Below are 14,002 nucleotides of genomic sequence, written 5' to 3' on the forward strand. Positions count from 1 at the left end.
TTCTTTCTTTCTTTCTTTCTTTCTTTCTTTCTTTCTTTCTTCCTTCCTTCCTTCCTTCCTTCCTTCCTTCCTTCCTTCCTTCCTTCCTTTCTCTCGCTCTTCCCTTCCCTTCCCTCCCCTCTCTCCCTCCCTCCCCTCCGCTCCTCTCTCTCTCTCTCTCTCTCTCTCTCTCTCTCTCTCTCTCTCTCTCTTCCTTTCTTACTTTCATGAACCACATGCTTTTTTGACATGAAATCCACTTTCAATAAATGTCATTTTTGGATTGATTCTTCAACAGTTAAATTTATATATTTAAAAAATATAAAAAAAAATCAGGGCCAGAGATATGATATACACTGTAAAGGGCTCATGTTCCCTACTTAGTTCAATCCCTAGAATTCAATTCAAAATGTTGGTGCAGATGGTATCAGTCATTAATTCAATTGTATGCTTAAAGCCCATGTCACAGACATAGAAACAAGTGGATATCTGGAACTTCCTGGCCAGCTTGTCTTACTGAACTGATGAAGTCTAGTTAGGGTCAGTGATATTCTTTTTATAAATGTAAAGTGGAAAGAAATAGCTGAGGGTATTTAACATCAACTTAGGGTCTGTACAAACACATGTTCATGGACACATATGTGTTCATTGACACAAGTAGTATGTCAATACCACCTGCTAACAATACCCAACACGCTCAAGACACTTTGTATGCCCATGAGTTCAAACTGTCACATTCTCTCATTTAAGTGTTTCACAAGGTACAGTCATATTGGAACTTATAATCCTACATTTTGTTTGTAAGGGCAAAAGCATTCAAGGTTAGCAAGCATCTTTGTTTCCTACCTTAAGAGTGTCAAGTATACACGTTGATTTTTCTTTGACTAGTTGTGATTGAAAACAGAATCCTTTGTCCTGCTCATCTAATGGGAATTTCAATTACAGCCCTTCTAGTTTCCCTTTCCAGAGTTGGGACAGGTATCATTTTGCGACATTTGACTTTACAACTTTATTTGTACCAACGCAGAGATTTTCTTGGTGAGTGTGTAATCACTGCTGAGTGACCACAGGGGTCCTCTTCTGTGGTCTTGCCATGAACCTGGGCACTGCTAGGGGATTGTGAAACAATGTTTTCCATCAAGACTCAAAATTTTCCATATTTTCTTTTTCACCACCCTCCATGACACACAGAACAATCTACTGATATTTCTTAGTCTTTGGAAAAACTGCTAGAAATACAAGTCGGTGCTAGGCCAGGTGATTCAAGTCTTTCTGAGTTTCTTCATGCTCCTTTAAGCAAGAAAGCTCAGGGCTCAAGTGTCTGCTTGAGACTACTGTAACAAAACTGACAAGGTCTTAATTAGTCCCCTTAGACCTAGTTCCCAAATGCTTCATATATTATCATGAGCCATCTATTATTAAAAAATGCCTTCTGTATGCTACCTTGTTCAACTTCTTGAAATCACAAAGCTTAGGAAACCACTCACACAACTGGGCCTGGTTTTACTTCCATTGCTTTCCAGCTGAGCTCCTGCTTGCAGCCCACACAGCTTCTCTGATGTCACAGATTTCTGACCCATGGGAGCTGCTGCCACTTCTTTATCATGGTGTCCTGCTTCCATCCACTGCGCAGAATTAGATGCCTGGACTCCTATTCTCTTTCTCTGGCCCCCTCTTTATCCCCCATTTCCCTTTCCTTAAATGTGTCTTTTATTTCTGGTTTGATCATAATAGTTGTCACTTTTCTAATACTGAAAATATACATTGCCTCCATGTTTTTCTCCAGTGTAAGGAGAGTTTACAGAGCTCAGGGTTACTGATAACCCTGGGGCAATTCTGGGGAAGTGGCCTCTGGCCTATATCTTGAGCATCATTGCTCTGGTGCCTGTCCTTTCTCTAATTCACTTGTTAATATTTATTCAAGTCAAGCCTTGTTTTGCTACAAGTAATAAAAACCCTTGGAGCTCTTCAAATAAAGAGACTTTAATGAGAATAAGGGCAAAGTGGAAAGGAATATCAAGGCTACTTTAGATTCAGGTAGCTATCAAATGGTTCTACTGTTGTGTTCTTATAAATGTTCTACAAGCTCTTGTTTGCTTTATCCTTTACAGTGATGTAGGAGTCTATCTGGTCCCATCTCATCTTCCATGCTTTGCCCAGCTTGCCTCTGTTGTTAGCTTGCAAAACACGAAGTACATTGTGAAGCAGATACAGCACCTCAATGGGTAGAATGTCTACAAAACTTACTTACACAGGTCAGATAAAGTGCCCAGCTGATTGTGGTAGACTTCTTCTGGATCGGTTGTCTACGATAACATGACTATCCTGGGACACCTGTCCGTGGTCTGATGGAAAAGTAGAAGGAAGGCAGCTCTATGGGACTAACATGTCCATGTAAGGCTGTCTGAATCACCAGGTCTTTCACATGCTTATGTTCCTCCATGTTTATTTGCTTCCCCTTAAATTTCCTGGCTAACCTTTCCTACCACTTTGGACTCTGCCAACTGGGATGTCCTAATCCACTCAAACGTTTCTTGTTTTGCTGACTTATTTCAACTTTCATCTTATTTGGTCTAGAGGTATCCTCCCTTAAATAGTTCTTATTTCACCAAATACAGAGGTCACTGCAAGTGAGAGTTATGTTACAGACAGCTAAATACTCTAGAGATTAAAAGAGAATCTCATGACATAACAAGAACACCAAAAAAATAGACCAGAAAGCACGGTTGGGAGAATATGCTTTCCTGATAAAAAAAATAATTGATACTGCAGTTCAGTCAGTTGCACTGTTATTATTTTAGTAACCAGTGTAAAAAATTTGGGTTACATGGCTTTCTACTATATTTACTTTATGAGTCTTCTTCACTCAACTGATTATTTCTATGCAATTGGCATAGTTAAATATGAAGATGGGACAATGAATCTTCCAGTAAGAAAATTTCAGCTAAAGATAGTATTTATTTAAGATGTTGATGATAAGAATTTGAAATGAAGGAAAGTAGTAGCAACATGTAAAGAGATATCAAATGAAAGGACTTACCTCATAGCCAAGTAAATGTCCATTGCTCAACTTCCAGGGAATTGTGTTCCAAGAAACTTCAATTTCTGAGGAAGACAGGCTATGGGCAGAGATGTGAGATGGGGCAACTGTAGGCTCTGTTCAGAAACAACAACAAGAACAACAAAAGGGTTACAGTGACAATGTTGGCTATTAATTGGCAAATCATCTGAAATTGTATATTTTTTCAAATTTCAATTCAATTTTTTGAGACGGGGTATTTCCATGTAGCTGGCCTAGCATTCTTTAGGTGATCTCGACAGACCTAGCACTGATGAAAACCATTCTGCCTTGGTTCTAGAGAACTATGATTACAGGAATATACCACCGTAACTTTTTAATTTAAAGGCCTTGTTAGTCGTCAATGGGAGGAGAGGCCCTTGGTCCTGTGAAGGCTCGATGCCCCAGTGTAGGGGAATGCCAGGAACAGGAAGCAGGAGTGGGTGGCTTGGTAAGCAGGGGAGAAGGGAGAGAGGAGAGGGAAAAGGGAGAGGGTGTTTTCAGAGGGGAAACCAAGAAAGGGGTAACATTTGAAATGTAGAAAAAGTATCTAATAAAAATATGTTGAGACTCATTAGATGATGACGATGATGATAAAACATTGATCTGGTGAAGAGATTTATTTTTCTATAAAACGTTTGAAGCTATTTACCATATCTGAAAATATAGATGGTATTTTTCTGCTTAGGAAATGGTGAGATCATAGTCAGTAGGTTTTTATTACCTACATCTTCATCCTCTGCTCTTATTTTTCATGTCTTCTTCTCTTACATCTATGATTTTGTTCTCTTCATCCTGTCTTTGTTTACTTCCCCTTCATCTCATATCAGTTGCTTAGGAACTACTTTACATACAAATGCCCCTGATGTATTATCATGCCAAATACAGGCCAAGGCCAAGTCAAGATCATTAACTAATAAGGATGGAGTATATGCCTTTTCTAGTCTAGGTCCAAAGGAAGCAGAGATTTAAATGAGATAGACTGAAAATGTTGTCAAAAGAATGTGAAGACTTGTCCATGTTATTACATTGGAAATCCTCTTTGTAACAAATATTCCTGGGTTTTATAGGGTTTACAGAGATTCTCCTTTCCCAAGAGACTGGTTCTTAGCAAAAATGTCTCCTCTCCAACATCAATCTCTGCATTAAATGGTCCTGATCATTAGCCATGGCAACATGAGACAGAAATAGAATCCGGGTTTAAGGATGGTCACAGTGGGTTCTTAGAGACTCTCAGGGTTGGGACAGAGACACTTAGCACCAGTCCAACACTGGGGATCTCCAGCATTAGATCACCTGAGCCTGCTTGATTAGGGTTGTTTACTTTGTAGGTGTATTGATTGGATTTTGTTTTGACTCAGTGAGGTGCTATAGAATATTTCTAGCGTATATCCTGCCTTTTTAAAAGCAAACCAGAATTGTGGTTTTGATGTCTGAACATAAAGATATTTTACCATGTTGCAAGTCAAACAATAACAGCGACAGCAAAGGGGATGTGAGCAAGGCAGAAATAAGCAGAAAGCTGTGGATCTCTTCCTTCTACCACCAACACTCAGGTTTTAGGTGCTCAGGTAGGTGCAAAAGTAGGAAGTGTCTAAAGACTTCCTGTTTCATCCCGTCCTAAACCCTGCTCTTCCCTTGTAAGTCTCGTAGTTTCTGGAAAATGTGGCTGGCTACAGATATTAGGATCTCTTACTTGAAAATATTTTGTAACTTTCTTTATTCCTCCTCATGAATAGAATATAAAAACATAAGACTAGGTGGGAAGTTTTACTGAAACTCTCTACATTGGAATTTTCATCTTTAAACCATGTAATATAATTTACTCTCAGGTTTGGAAAGTAGGGGAGACAACATGCTATCACAGGTCATAAGTTCAGAACGGGTAAGCCAAAGTCCCCTGGGTGAAATTGTTTTTTTTTTCCCCATTTACTATATATTTTAGCAAATTGATTCACAACTTTGATTAAGCTCCAATTTTCCATTTGTAAATGAAGACTAATCATTTATCACATGCATCAATTTTTTTTGGTAACACTGATATAAATGTTTAATTATATTGGGCTTACAATAAATTTTCCTCACATAAAACTATTGATTTTTTTCTGCTTTAACAATTACATATACTATCCATCTTTATAACACTTTCTTATCATAATGGGAAACTACACAAATCACATTTTTTCACTTTGTTATAATTCTTTTTTTAAAATTATTTTATTAGATATTTTCTTCATTTACATTTCAAATGCTATCCTGAATGTTCCCTATACCATCCCCCAACCCTGCTCCCCTATCCACTCACTCCCACTTCTTGGCCCTGGCATTCCCCTCTATGGGTCATATAAACTTTGCAAGACCAAGGGGCCTCTCTTCCCAATGATGGCCGATTAGGACATCTTCTGCTACATATGCAGCTAGAGACATGAGCTCTGGGGGTACTGGTTAGTTCATATTTTTGTTCCACCTATAGAGTTGCAGACACCTTCAGCTCCTTGGGTACTTTCTCTAGCTCCTCCATTGGGGGGCCCTGTGTTCCATCCAATAGCTGACTGTGTGCATCTACTTCTGTGTTTGCCAGGCACTGGCATAGCCTCACAAGAGGCCGCTATATCAGGGTCCCTTCACCAGAATCTTTCTGGCATGTGCAATAGTGTCTGGGTTTGGTGGCAGATGGTGGGATGGATCCCCAGAAGGGGTAGTCTCTGGATAGTCCATCCTTCGTCTTAGCTCCAAACTTTGTCTCTGTAACTCCTTTTATGGGTATTTTGTTCCCTATTCTAAGGAGNAATGAAGTATCCACCCATTGGTCTTCCTTCTTTTTGGTTTTCTTGTGTTTTGGAAATTGTATCTTGGTATTCTAAGTTTCTGGGCTAATATCTCTTATCAGTGAGTGCATATCTAGTGACTTCTTTTGTGATTGGGTTACCTCACTAAGGATGATATCCTCCAGATACATCCATTTGCCCAAGAATTTCATAAATTCATTGTTTTTAATAGCTGAGTAGTACTCCATTGTGTAAATGTACCACATTTTCTGTATCCATTCATCTATTGTGGTACATCTGGGTTCTTTCCAGCTTCTGGCTATTATAAATAAGGCTGCTATGAACATAGTGGAGCATGTGTCTTTATTACCAGTTGGAAGATCTTCTGGGTATATGCCCAGAAGTGGTATTGCTGGATCCTCTGGTAGTACTATGTCCAAGTTTCTGAGGAACCGTCATACTGATTTCCAGACCATTGGACTGAAGTCAGGGACACTTATGGTTAAATTTTGGGGAGGACTGAAGAAGGTGAAGGGGGAGAGTCATGCCACAGGAAGACCAGCAGTCTCAACTAACCCAGACTCCTAGGGAGCTCCCAGAGACAGATCCACCAACCAGGAACATACATGGGTGAGTCTGATGTCTCTCCCACATATATAGCAGAGGTCTGCCTGGTCTGGCCTCAGTGGGGAGAAGACATGCTTAATGCTGGAGAGACTTGAGGCCCCAGGGAAGTGGGGGAAGTCTGGTGGCAGAGGAGCACCCTCTCAGAGGCAAGGGGGAGGAGGAGTGGGATGAGGAACTGTGGGAGGGGGACTAAAAGAGGGACAATGACTGTAATGTAAATAACATTATTAATGTAATTAAACAAAATCAAGAACAATACATCTATGAGGTTGGAACTGAAACCTCTATAGTTTTCCATACCTTCCTCTGCAGAGAACACGGTTGTCACTGGGCTAAAGGGTCCTTCACCTTTGTTATTGTAAACTCCCACTTTAACTTCATATGGTGAAAAGGGCACAATGCTTTCATTCCTAAAGACGTATCTTGGATTATCTGGGGATGTCACCACTGTCTGGATCCACGTGGTAACCCCAAGTGGGCGGAAAGCAACCACATACCCAAAACCTCCTCCATTCTGTAGTTCTTCAGGGACTGGCTACAAAGAAAAGACATTAAATCATCTTCACACATAAGGTCAGAACAGGGCAAAAAAATGATGGGGCATATCATTTGTGGACTTGAAAGTCATTAAATAGTGATCTATATGGAATTGATCAGATGCATCTTTAAAATGAGAAAAAGCACCATGGGACAGTCAGCTGAGCTTCTCTTAAACAGGCATATGTCACGCATTCACAGACATCCAGATAATGAATTTGTATCATTTTGATTATTCAGATATTAGAATATAATATGGTTTAAATCTGAGTTTCTAATAACATAAACTCTCATTCAAGCAAGCCTATTATTTTAGGACAAATAAGAACAATCAAATTCATAAATGCTAATTGTATAGAAAGGGTCATACTTGAATATTTTGACAGTATAAAAATATTACAGAGGTAAAGGAAGTTAATACAAGGCACTAAATTCAAAATTATATATGATTAAGTAAAAATTTCTCACTATAATCCACCATTGGAAAATGGCATTTTACTTATTAACATCTGCAAATTACAGATAATTTAGCTCTAGTGTCCTTTAAGTGTTAAATTCATTGTTATAGTATTTTCTAATTGTGACATGAAGCTAAGGCTAAGAGAATTGCCAGAAAGAAACTAGACACTCAAGCCCATGATGGTCTGTGTGGCATCGATTGAAAACACAGGGTTGCATAGAAAATTAAGGGTAAACAAGAGTGAACTGTTAACACCTGCTTCTCAGAAGGACGTCAAGAGCCAAGTGATTTTGATCAAGCTGTTTATTATCCCCTGGCCTTGCAATTTTCATAGACACCACATTACAAGAATGGAACGAAAACAGTATGTGCAAATGAGCAGGAAAGTAGTTAGCACAGGATGCAGCAGGGGAGGGGCAGCACCACTGGCATCAATGCCTCTAGCACCATAGCACCACCACCACCACCACTTGCTGTAGCATGATGGACCAGATTCAGGAGCACCAGATACGGGTACCACTAAAATTACTACCAACAACATCAATATTAGCAGCAAAGCTACAAGGTGCACCAGCGTCTTCATCAGTGCTGGAACTGCTTGAATTAGCAGTATCTATTATTTCAACTATATAATATCACCACTAGTAAAAGCATCCCGCCTGACTCACACATCATTATTTCTGGATCTCCTACTATCACCAATGCCACAAACTCCAACAGCACGACTACTACTGACAACACCAATACCACCCAAACCACCAAAATTAATACAGATTGTCCTACCAGAACGACCAGCATTCCAGAAAACACTTCTATTTACACCAGTACCACCAATATCACCCAAACAGTATGACCAGCAGTACTGTGAGCACTACTACCATTTATACTACCAACAGAACCAATACTAGAAATATCACGACTTAGGACACTAGTGATATCAACAGTTCCACAAGTATCAGCATGAGGATTGGTAGCACTAAAATAAACAGCAGCATCACTCCCATTACCACCAAATGTACTACTACCAGAAGTAGTTTGACTTGGTTTGGCTACACAACCACGTGTACCGGGACCTCTAATTTGATCAGCACTACCACCATTAGTATAGACATTTTGGTAAAACATAACCACCAGCACCACCATCAATGCTGTTATATAGCACAATGCCACTAGCTCCATCACCAGTACTAGAACTACCAATGCTGTCATTACAACCACTAGCAGAATCAATGTGACCAGCACTACTGCCAGAGACACTAGAAACATCCTCATTAACACCTAGCACAATTATCTGCATTGCCACCAAGACTATCAGCACTACTACTGCTACTACTATCAGTACCACCCCCCACTACCATCAGCATTATCACCACTAATATATAGTGACACAGCTAGTGCATTGGATATTATCTGTGACACCAACAGTCCTATCACTATCAACTTCAGCATTAGTACCACAAGAATCACTAAAATCAGCAGGAGTATCAGTGTCAACACTGCCATTCATACTACCACTATCAGACAGTATGAACCATTAGTACTCCCACAATCATCAGGACCATCAGCAACATCAGTTTCAGCACCAGATCCTTCTCCTGTTAGTAACACCAGACTCAACTCATGTTCCCTAAACATGAACATCATTAGTGACATCAAGAGCGGCAACAGTAGCCCCTTCAGCAGCATGATCAACAGTTCTACCTTTCCACCTGGGCAATCCACCAGCACTAGAACACTAAAATTAGCAACAGCTCTAGTTTTATCACCATCAGCATCACTTAGCAATACCACTCCTGGCACTAATGCCACCAGTATGTCACAATAACCAGAACCAATACCGGCATCATTGCTACCAGTATCTAGACCAGCACCAAAGCTACTGCCACCCACAAAAGCAGCACCACCACCACCATCATCATTGTCATCATTGTAGTTGCTGTTGTCATCACTGTCATCATCACATGGATGGAGGCTGTGAAGATTGGATGAGGAGAAATATCCTGGTGGGAAAGATGTGGCCCAGACACTTACATCCCAGGTTATCACTAGCTCAGATCGGCTTCCACCTCCTCCGCTGACCTCAGAAGGTGCGATTTCTGGAGCTGGGTAGGTCAGAGACACAGAAGCAAAACCCTACTTTTATTCTGTAATATCTGAAAGGAGACTCATTTACTTATTTGCCATATCATTGAGTTTTGTTATTGACATACTATAAACACATTATATAGATGCATGTGTATATGAACATTTCTGTATCTTATTAAGATCATCAAAACTATACTCATATGCATTTATAAAAAATTTTGGCAAAGTCATCAAATTATATTATTTACATGAAATCATAAATAATTCAGAAATCTCTGTAATAGTAAGAAAAAAATATAACCCAAATGAAAGCTACTCTGCCACTCGGGTGACAGAAATATGAGGAAAGGTGAATTCCCAGGATATCCAGGGAATCAGGATGGCCCGGATTCTTCCAGATGGAGAAGGAAGGCTCAGCCTGGTGCAGGCTCTGGAAAGAGCCACAGGGACTGGAAACCTCAGGTCCTGCTAGGGGAAGTGTTCCTGATGAAACTCCCACAGATGTCAGCTTGCTCACTCATGATGAGAACCTTTGGGTTAGTAAATCCTAAGATGAAACTCGAATCTAAATTCTATGGTGGGCCTTTGTAATGCACACAGCTGTATTTTCTGGCTGTGTGACAGATGGACTCTACATACACACTGTGTGAACAAATGAAGAGGAGAGCCAGAACGCATGGCACCTGTCTCCCACAACACCTAGCAAAAACGGTAGGTGTGTAGTGTCCTGAGGAAAAAGGCATTATTAAATTTGTGCAACTAGTCCATGCCTCCTTTGGCTCAGTGCCCAAAGTGATTATGTTTGCTGTATCACGTGTCTCATTTTAATCAATACCACTGATTGTAGAAAGGGAAGTCTTGATGCCCCCCTCGCCCTGCCATCCCCCAGGAGCGTCTCTAAATGAACAGTAGGTTTACCTGCTAATTTTGAGTTTTGATGATAGCATATTTATAGAATTATGAAAGTAGCCTTGTGGCACATGTTTATTGTTGGCGCATATAAATCCTTAACATGATGCTTTTGTGAATAACATCTCTGGGGTCATAACAGATTACTCATTTATTGGTTGTGTGCATTTGCTGGGTATGGTGTCAGAATGCTGTTTTGCAGCATCATAGCTGCCAGTGGTATTAGCAGATCAATTTTTCAGCGCTTCCTATAAATTAAAACAGTGTTTCTTCTGCTAACGGGTAACTATGTCAGATAGTAATTATAACCTTAAGTGACTAAACCATATTCACTCAACATACACTAACAATTGTCTACGATTGACTGAACTCTTGGAAATGTCACACTACATCAGAATCTCTTAGGTGTTTCCTTTGATAAATGCCATAGAGCAAAGCCTGCCATTAGAAAGGTCATATTAATGTGACAATGGATTATTGAGACAGATCAGTGGCTGGGAGACCAGAGCTAATAGAAATACATACCCTGGTAAATCTATTAACCCATTACTCAGAAAACAAAAGCACTAACCTGCCTCTTCAGTCCTTACTTTTTCTGAGGGTAAACTGGGTTCTCCACCTCCGATTTTGTTACTGGCTACAATGCGAAATTCATATTCCACCCATGGGTTTAACTCCACGACAGTAGCTGTATGTGTCTTGCCATCAATGACCTCAGGTACTACAAGAAGGTTAGACGGTTCAGAAAGTAAGAGCCTGCCTACTTCAGTGCTCAGTTGATACATATTTTTCTAAGTAGCTGCCCTTTCTTTACCTGTTCTGACAGTTTGCCAGCCCACAGAGAAAGGTGTCCTAGCTTGGACTGCATATGATATAACTGGGCTGTGACTGTCGGTGCCTTCCGTCCAAGAAAGCTGGGCTGTTGTGTCTGTAATTTCATCCACCTTCACATTTTCTGGTGGCCCAGGTGAACCTAACAGAGGCAAGAACACAGAGAGCATCCCATAAACGCCATCATCTTCTACCAAAAATGCTCACGTCATTACTTTTAATACCTCCAACTGATCCCACTTTCAAAAGCACTTAAGGGAAGAGGCCATTTAGCTGGCAATAAAGCTACCACTTTTTGCACAGTCCCATTGTTATATCTGAGACCTAGATAGGAAGCCGTGATTCACAACATGCATCTACTTACAGAGGCTCTTTTCAGCACTACCCTTGTACCTTTCTAAATTCAGCACCCTCTGCACCTTTGTCCTGTCACTGTCCTCTGCTTTAGCTGGGATGCTTTACTGTGAAACACTTATTGGCATGCTACCTAAATGTATTTTATTCTGTGATATTCTTTGGACATTTGTTTTTCAGCCTCACAGTAAATCAGTAACCTAGAGAACAACCAAGGTTGGTGAATTTCCTCATCAGCCTGGATAATGGCTCTTCTTGTGGACACAGATATGCACACACCCCATTCTCTTCCCTATTAGATACATTTGCTGACTTAATGAGATGCTCAAAACCACACTGGCTTGACAGCAGCTACGGAATGCCAATTATAGCGAGTCCTATTTGAAGGGGGGAGAGTTGATGTTTTCATTTCTTTGAATAAACACATTCTTATCGTCATACCCTCTGGCTGATGGGTGTCATGGACATTCTTGTAGAGGATCCCACTATGGCTTTCCACCAGTGAGGAATGCTCATGGACAGCATTATGAGACAACCTAAAAGGAATTCTTACTAACCTCTCACTATGAGCTCGGCTGCGGAGGAAACGCTGTCCACCCCTGTCTGCACCATACATACGTACTTCCCACTGTGTTTCAGTTGAATGTTCCTGATCATTAAATCACCAGATGAACTCTGTTGGGGAAACAGGTGATGAAACAATATTACACTTAAAACAACACAAAGGATCTTGAAGGGGAGGCAATCCATGTTTAGAGAAAACAATGTGGGAAGCAGTCAGGAGACAGGAATCACAGGTTGCATGGAAACTAAGAGAAGTTCAAGAGCACGCATGACGGCAGGTAGATCTCTATATGCACAGAAAGCATTTCACTGGGTATTTATGGTTTCAAACATAAATGAGGGCAGAGATTATCATCTCTGATTCTATTTGCTTCCACCAGGCGACACTTCTTTTTATATCCACTGCTTAGCACCCGCTCAGTTTTCTCTCTGGTTGCAACCCTACTGCAATTATCTGCCTGAGAAGAGGAGGAAACATTTGGGTACCTAGTGGGAGATAAATACAGCGCAGCAGGGGGATTACCACGGTTGAAACATTTTTCTTTCTCCACATATTGGAGCTTAAAAGACGAAAGTCATCTAATTCCTTTAAAAGCCACAGAACTTAGAGCAAGGAAATATGAATCCCCTCAAAGAGAGAGAGAGAGAGAGAGAGAGAGAGAGAGAGAGAGAGAGAGAGGAAATTAAAACACTTTAAACCTTATAAATAACAATTTTTCAGAAGACATTTGTTGGCATCCCCTGATACCAATTAATGGAACAAATGTGAATCTAAATGCTCAACTTTAAAAGGTCCTCATTTAAAAAGACTATAAATTCACATTCATAAAATGACTAAGAGTGGGTCAGTTTCCCACGTTAGTGGAAATAAAGGCTGACATATGAGCATCTGGAAGATGAAGAAGCCCTTTGGAAATGATCCTCACTTCACATTCAACCTGGGAGAGGGGAAGAGCCAGTGCTTATCTTATTAATTAAAAGAAACTCTACTCTTGGGTACCTAGAATTTGTGGCAAGAGAGACTCAACTATTCTGATTTGAGGTAGTTCGTGAAACCCTGTTCTGGCTAATATTTTTTACATTGCTCCCCATGCTTACAGCTGTTAATGGGCTGTGTATTCTCCACTGGTTGGATCATGAGGCTTTAGATGGGATTTCTGGGGTATAGGGAGAAGCCGCTGCCAGGTGATTGATGGCTATAATTAAATGATAATCCAGAAACTGTTCAGTTTGCACATTTAACTCTCATCCAGTTGAACTTTTTTGTTTTCTTCCCTCCCTCTCTTCCTTCTCAGGGTTATTTAGAAATGTTTCCCCTGGAGGAAACCATCCCTGCATGCTGACCTTTCCAAACTCCTCTGGTTTTATGAGCTCTGCATACTCACAGGAGCATGGTTATCATTTCCATAGAAATTTCTTCTTCTTAACAAAGTCTGGAGGCTGGTGACTGGGTGAGGACTCTATTCTTTTGTCTTTACTTTCTTATTTTGAAATAGTCATGTTAGAGAGAATTTATATGGAATTTATACACAGTCATCTTGATCTATCTTTTAAACACCGTGACTGCTGTTGGCTCTAGGACGAGTAAGGAAGACTAGAGTTGGGAATTTGGACTTCTGTTGACTTTTGGTACTACTGAATAAAAAAATGAGAAATAGCCAAGCTTGAGCATAAAACAAACCTAAACAATGACAAAAAAATATTTCACCAAAGAACTACAGTCAGGTTCATCCAGCCAGCTACTGGATGGAACACAGGGTCCCCAATGGAGGAACTAGAGAAAGTACCCAAGTACCTGAAGGGGGCTGCAACCCTGTAGGTGGAACAACA

General features: G+C 40.4%; 1 protein-coding gene across 1 annotated transcript in view; it reads right to left on the bottom strand.

The window, feature by feature from the left end:
* Cntn3 (contactin 3) overlaps positions 1-14,002 on the bottom strand; it is a 372,106-nt gene that overhangs the window by 27,575 nt on the left and 330,529 nt on the right. The window contains exons 14-19 of the mRNA XM_021190014.2: positions 12,166-12,283; positions 11,238-11,396; positions 10,995-11,144; positions 9,461-9,531; positions 6,733-6,967; positions 3,020-3,135 (exon numbers count right to left, since the gene is read on the bottom strand). Coding sequence (XP_021045673.1) covers positions 3,020-3,135; positions 6,733-6,967; positions 9,461-9,531; positions 10,995-11,144; positions 11,238-11,396; positions 12,166-12,283 — 849 coding nt within the window. The remainder of the gene's footprint in view (positions 1-3,019; positions 3,136-6,732; positions 6,968-9,460; positions 9,532-10,994; positions 11,145-11,237; positions 11,397-12,165; positions 12,284-14,002) is intronic.

This window comes from Mus pahari, chromosome 2 (genome assembly GCF_900095145.1).
Source record: "Mus pahari chromosome 2, PAHARI_EIJ_v1.1, whole genome shotgun sequence".
Taxonomy (NCBI): Eukaryota; Metazoa; Chordata; class Mammalia; order Rodentia; family Muridae; genus Mus; species Mus pahari.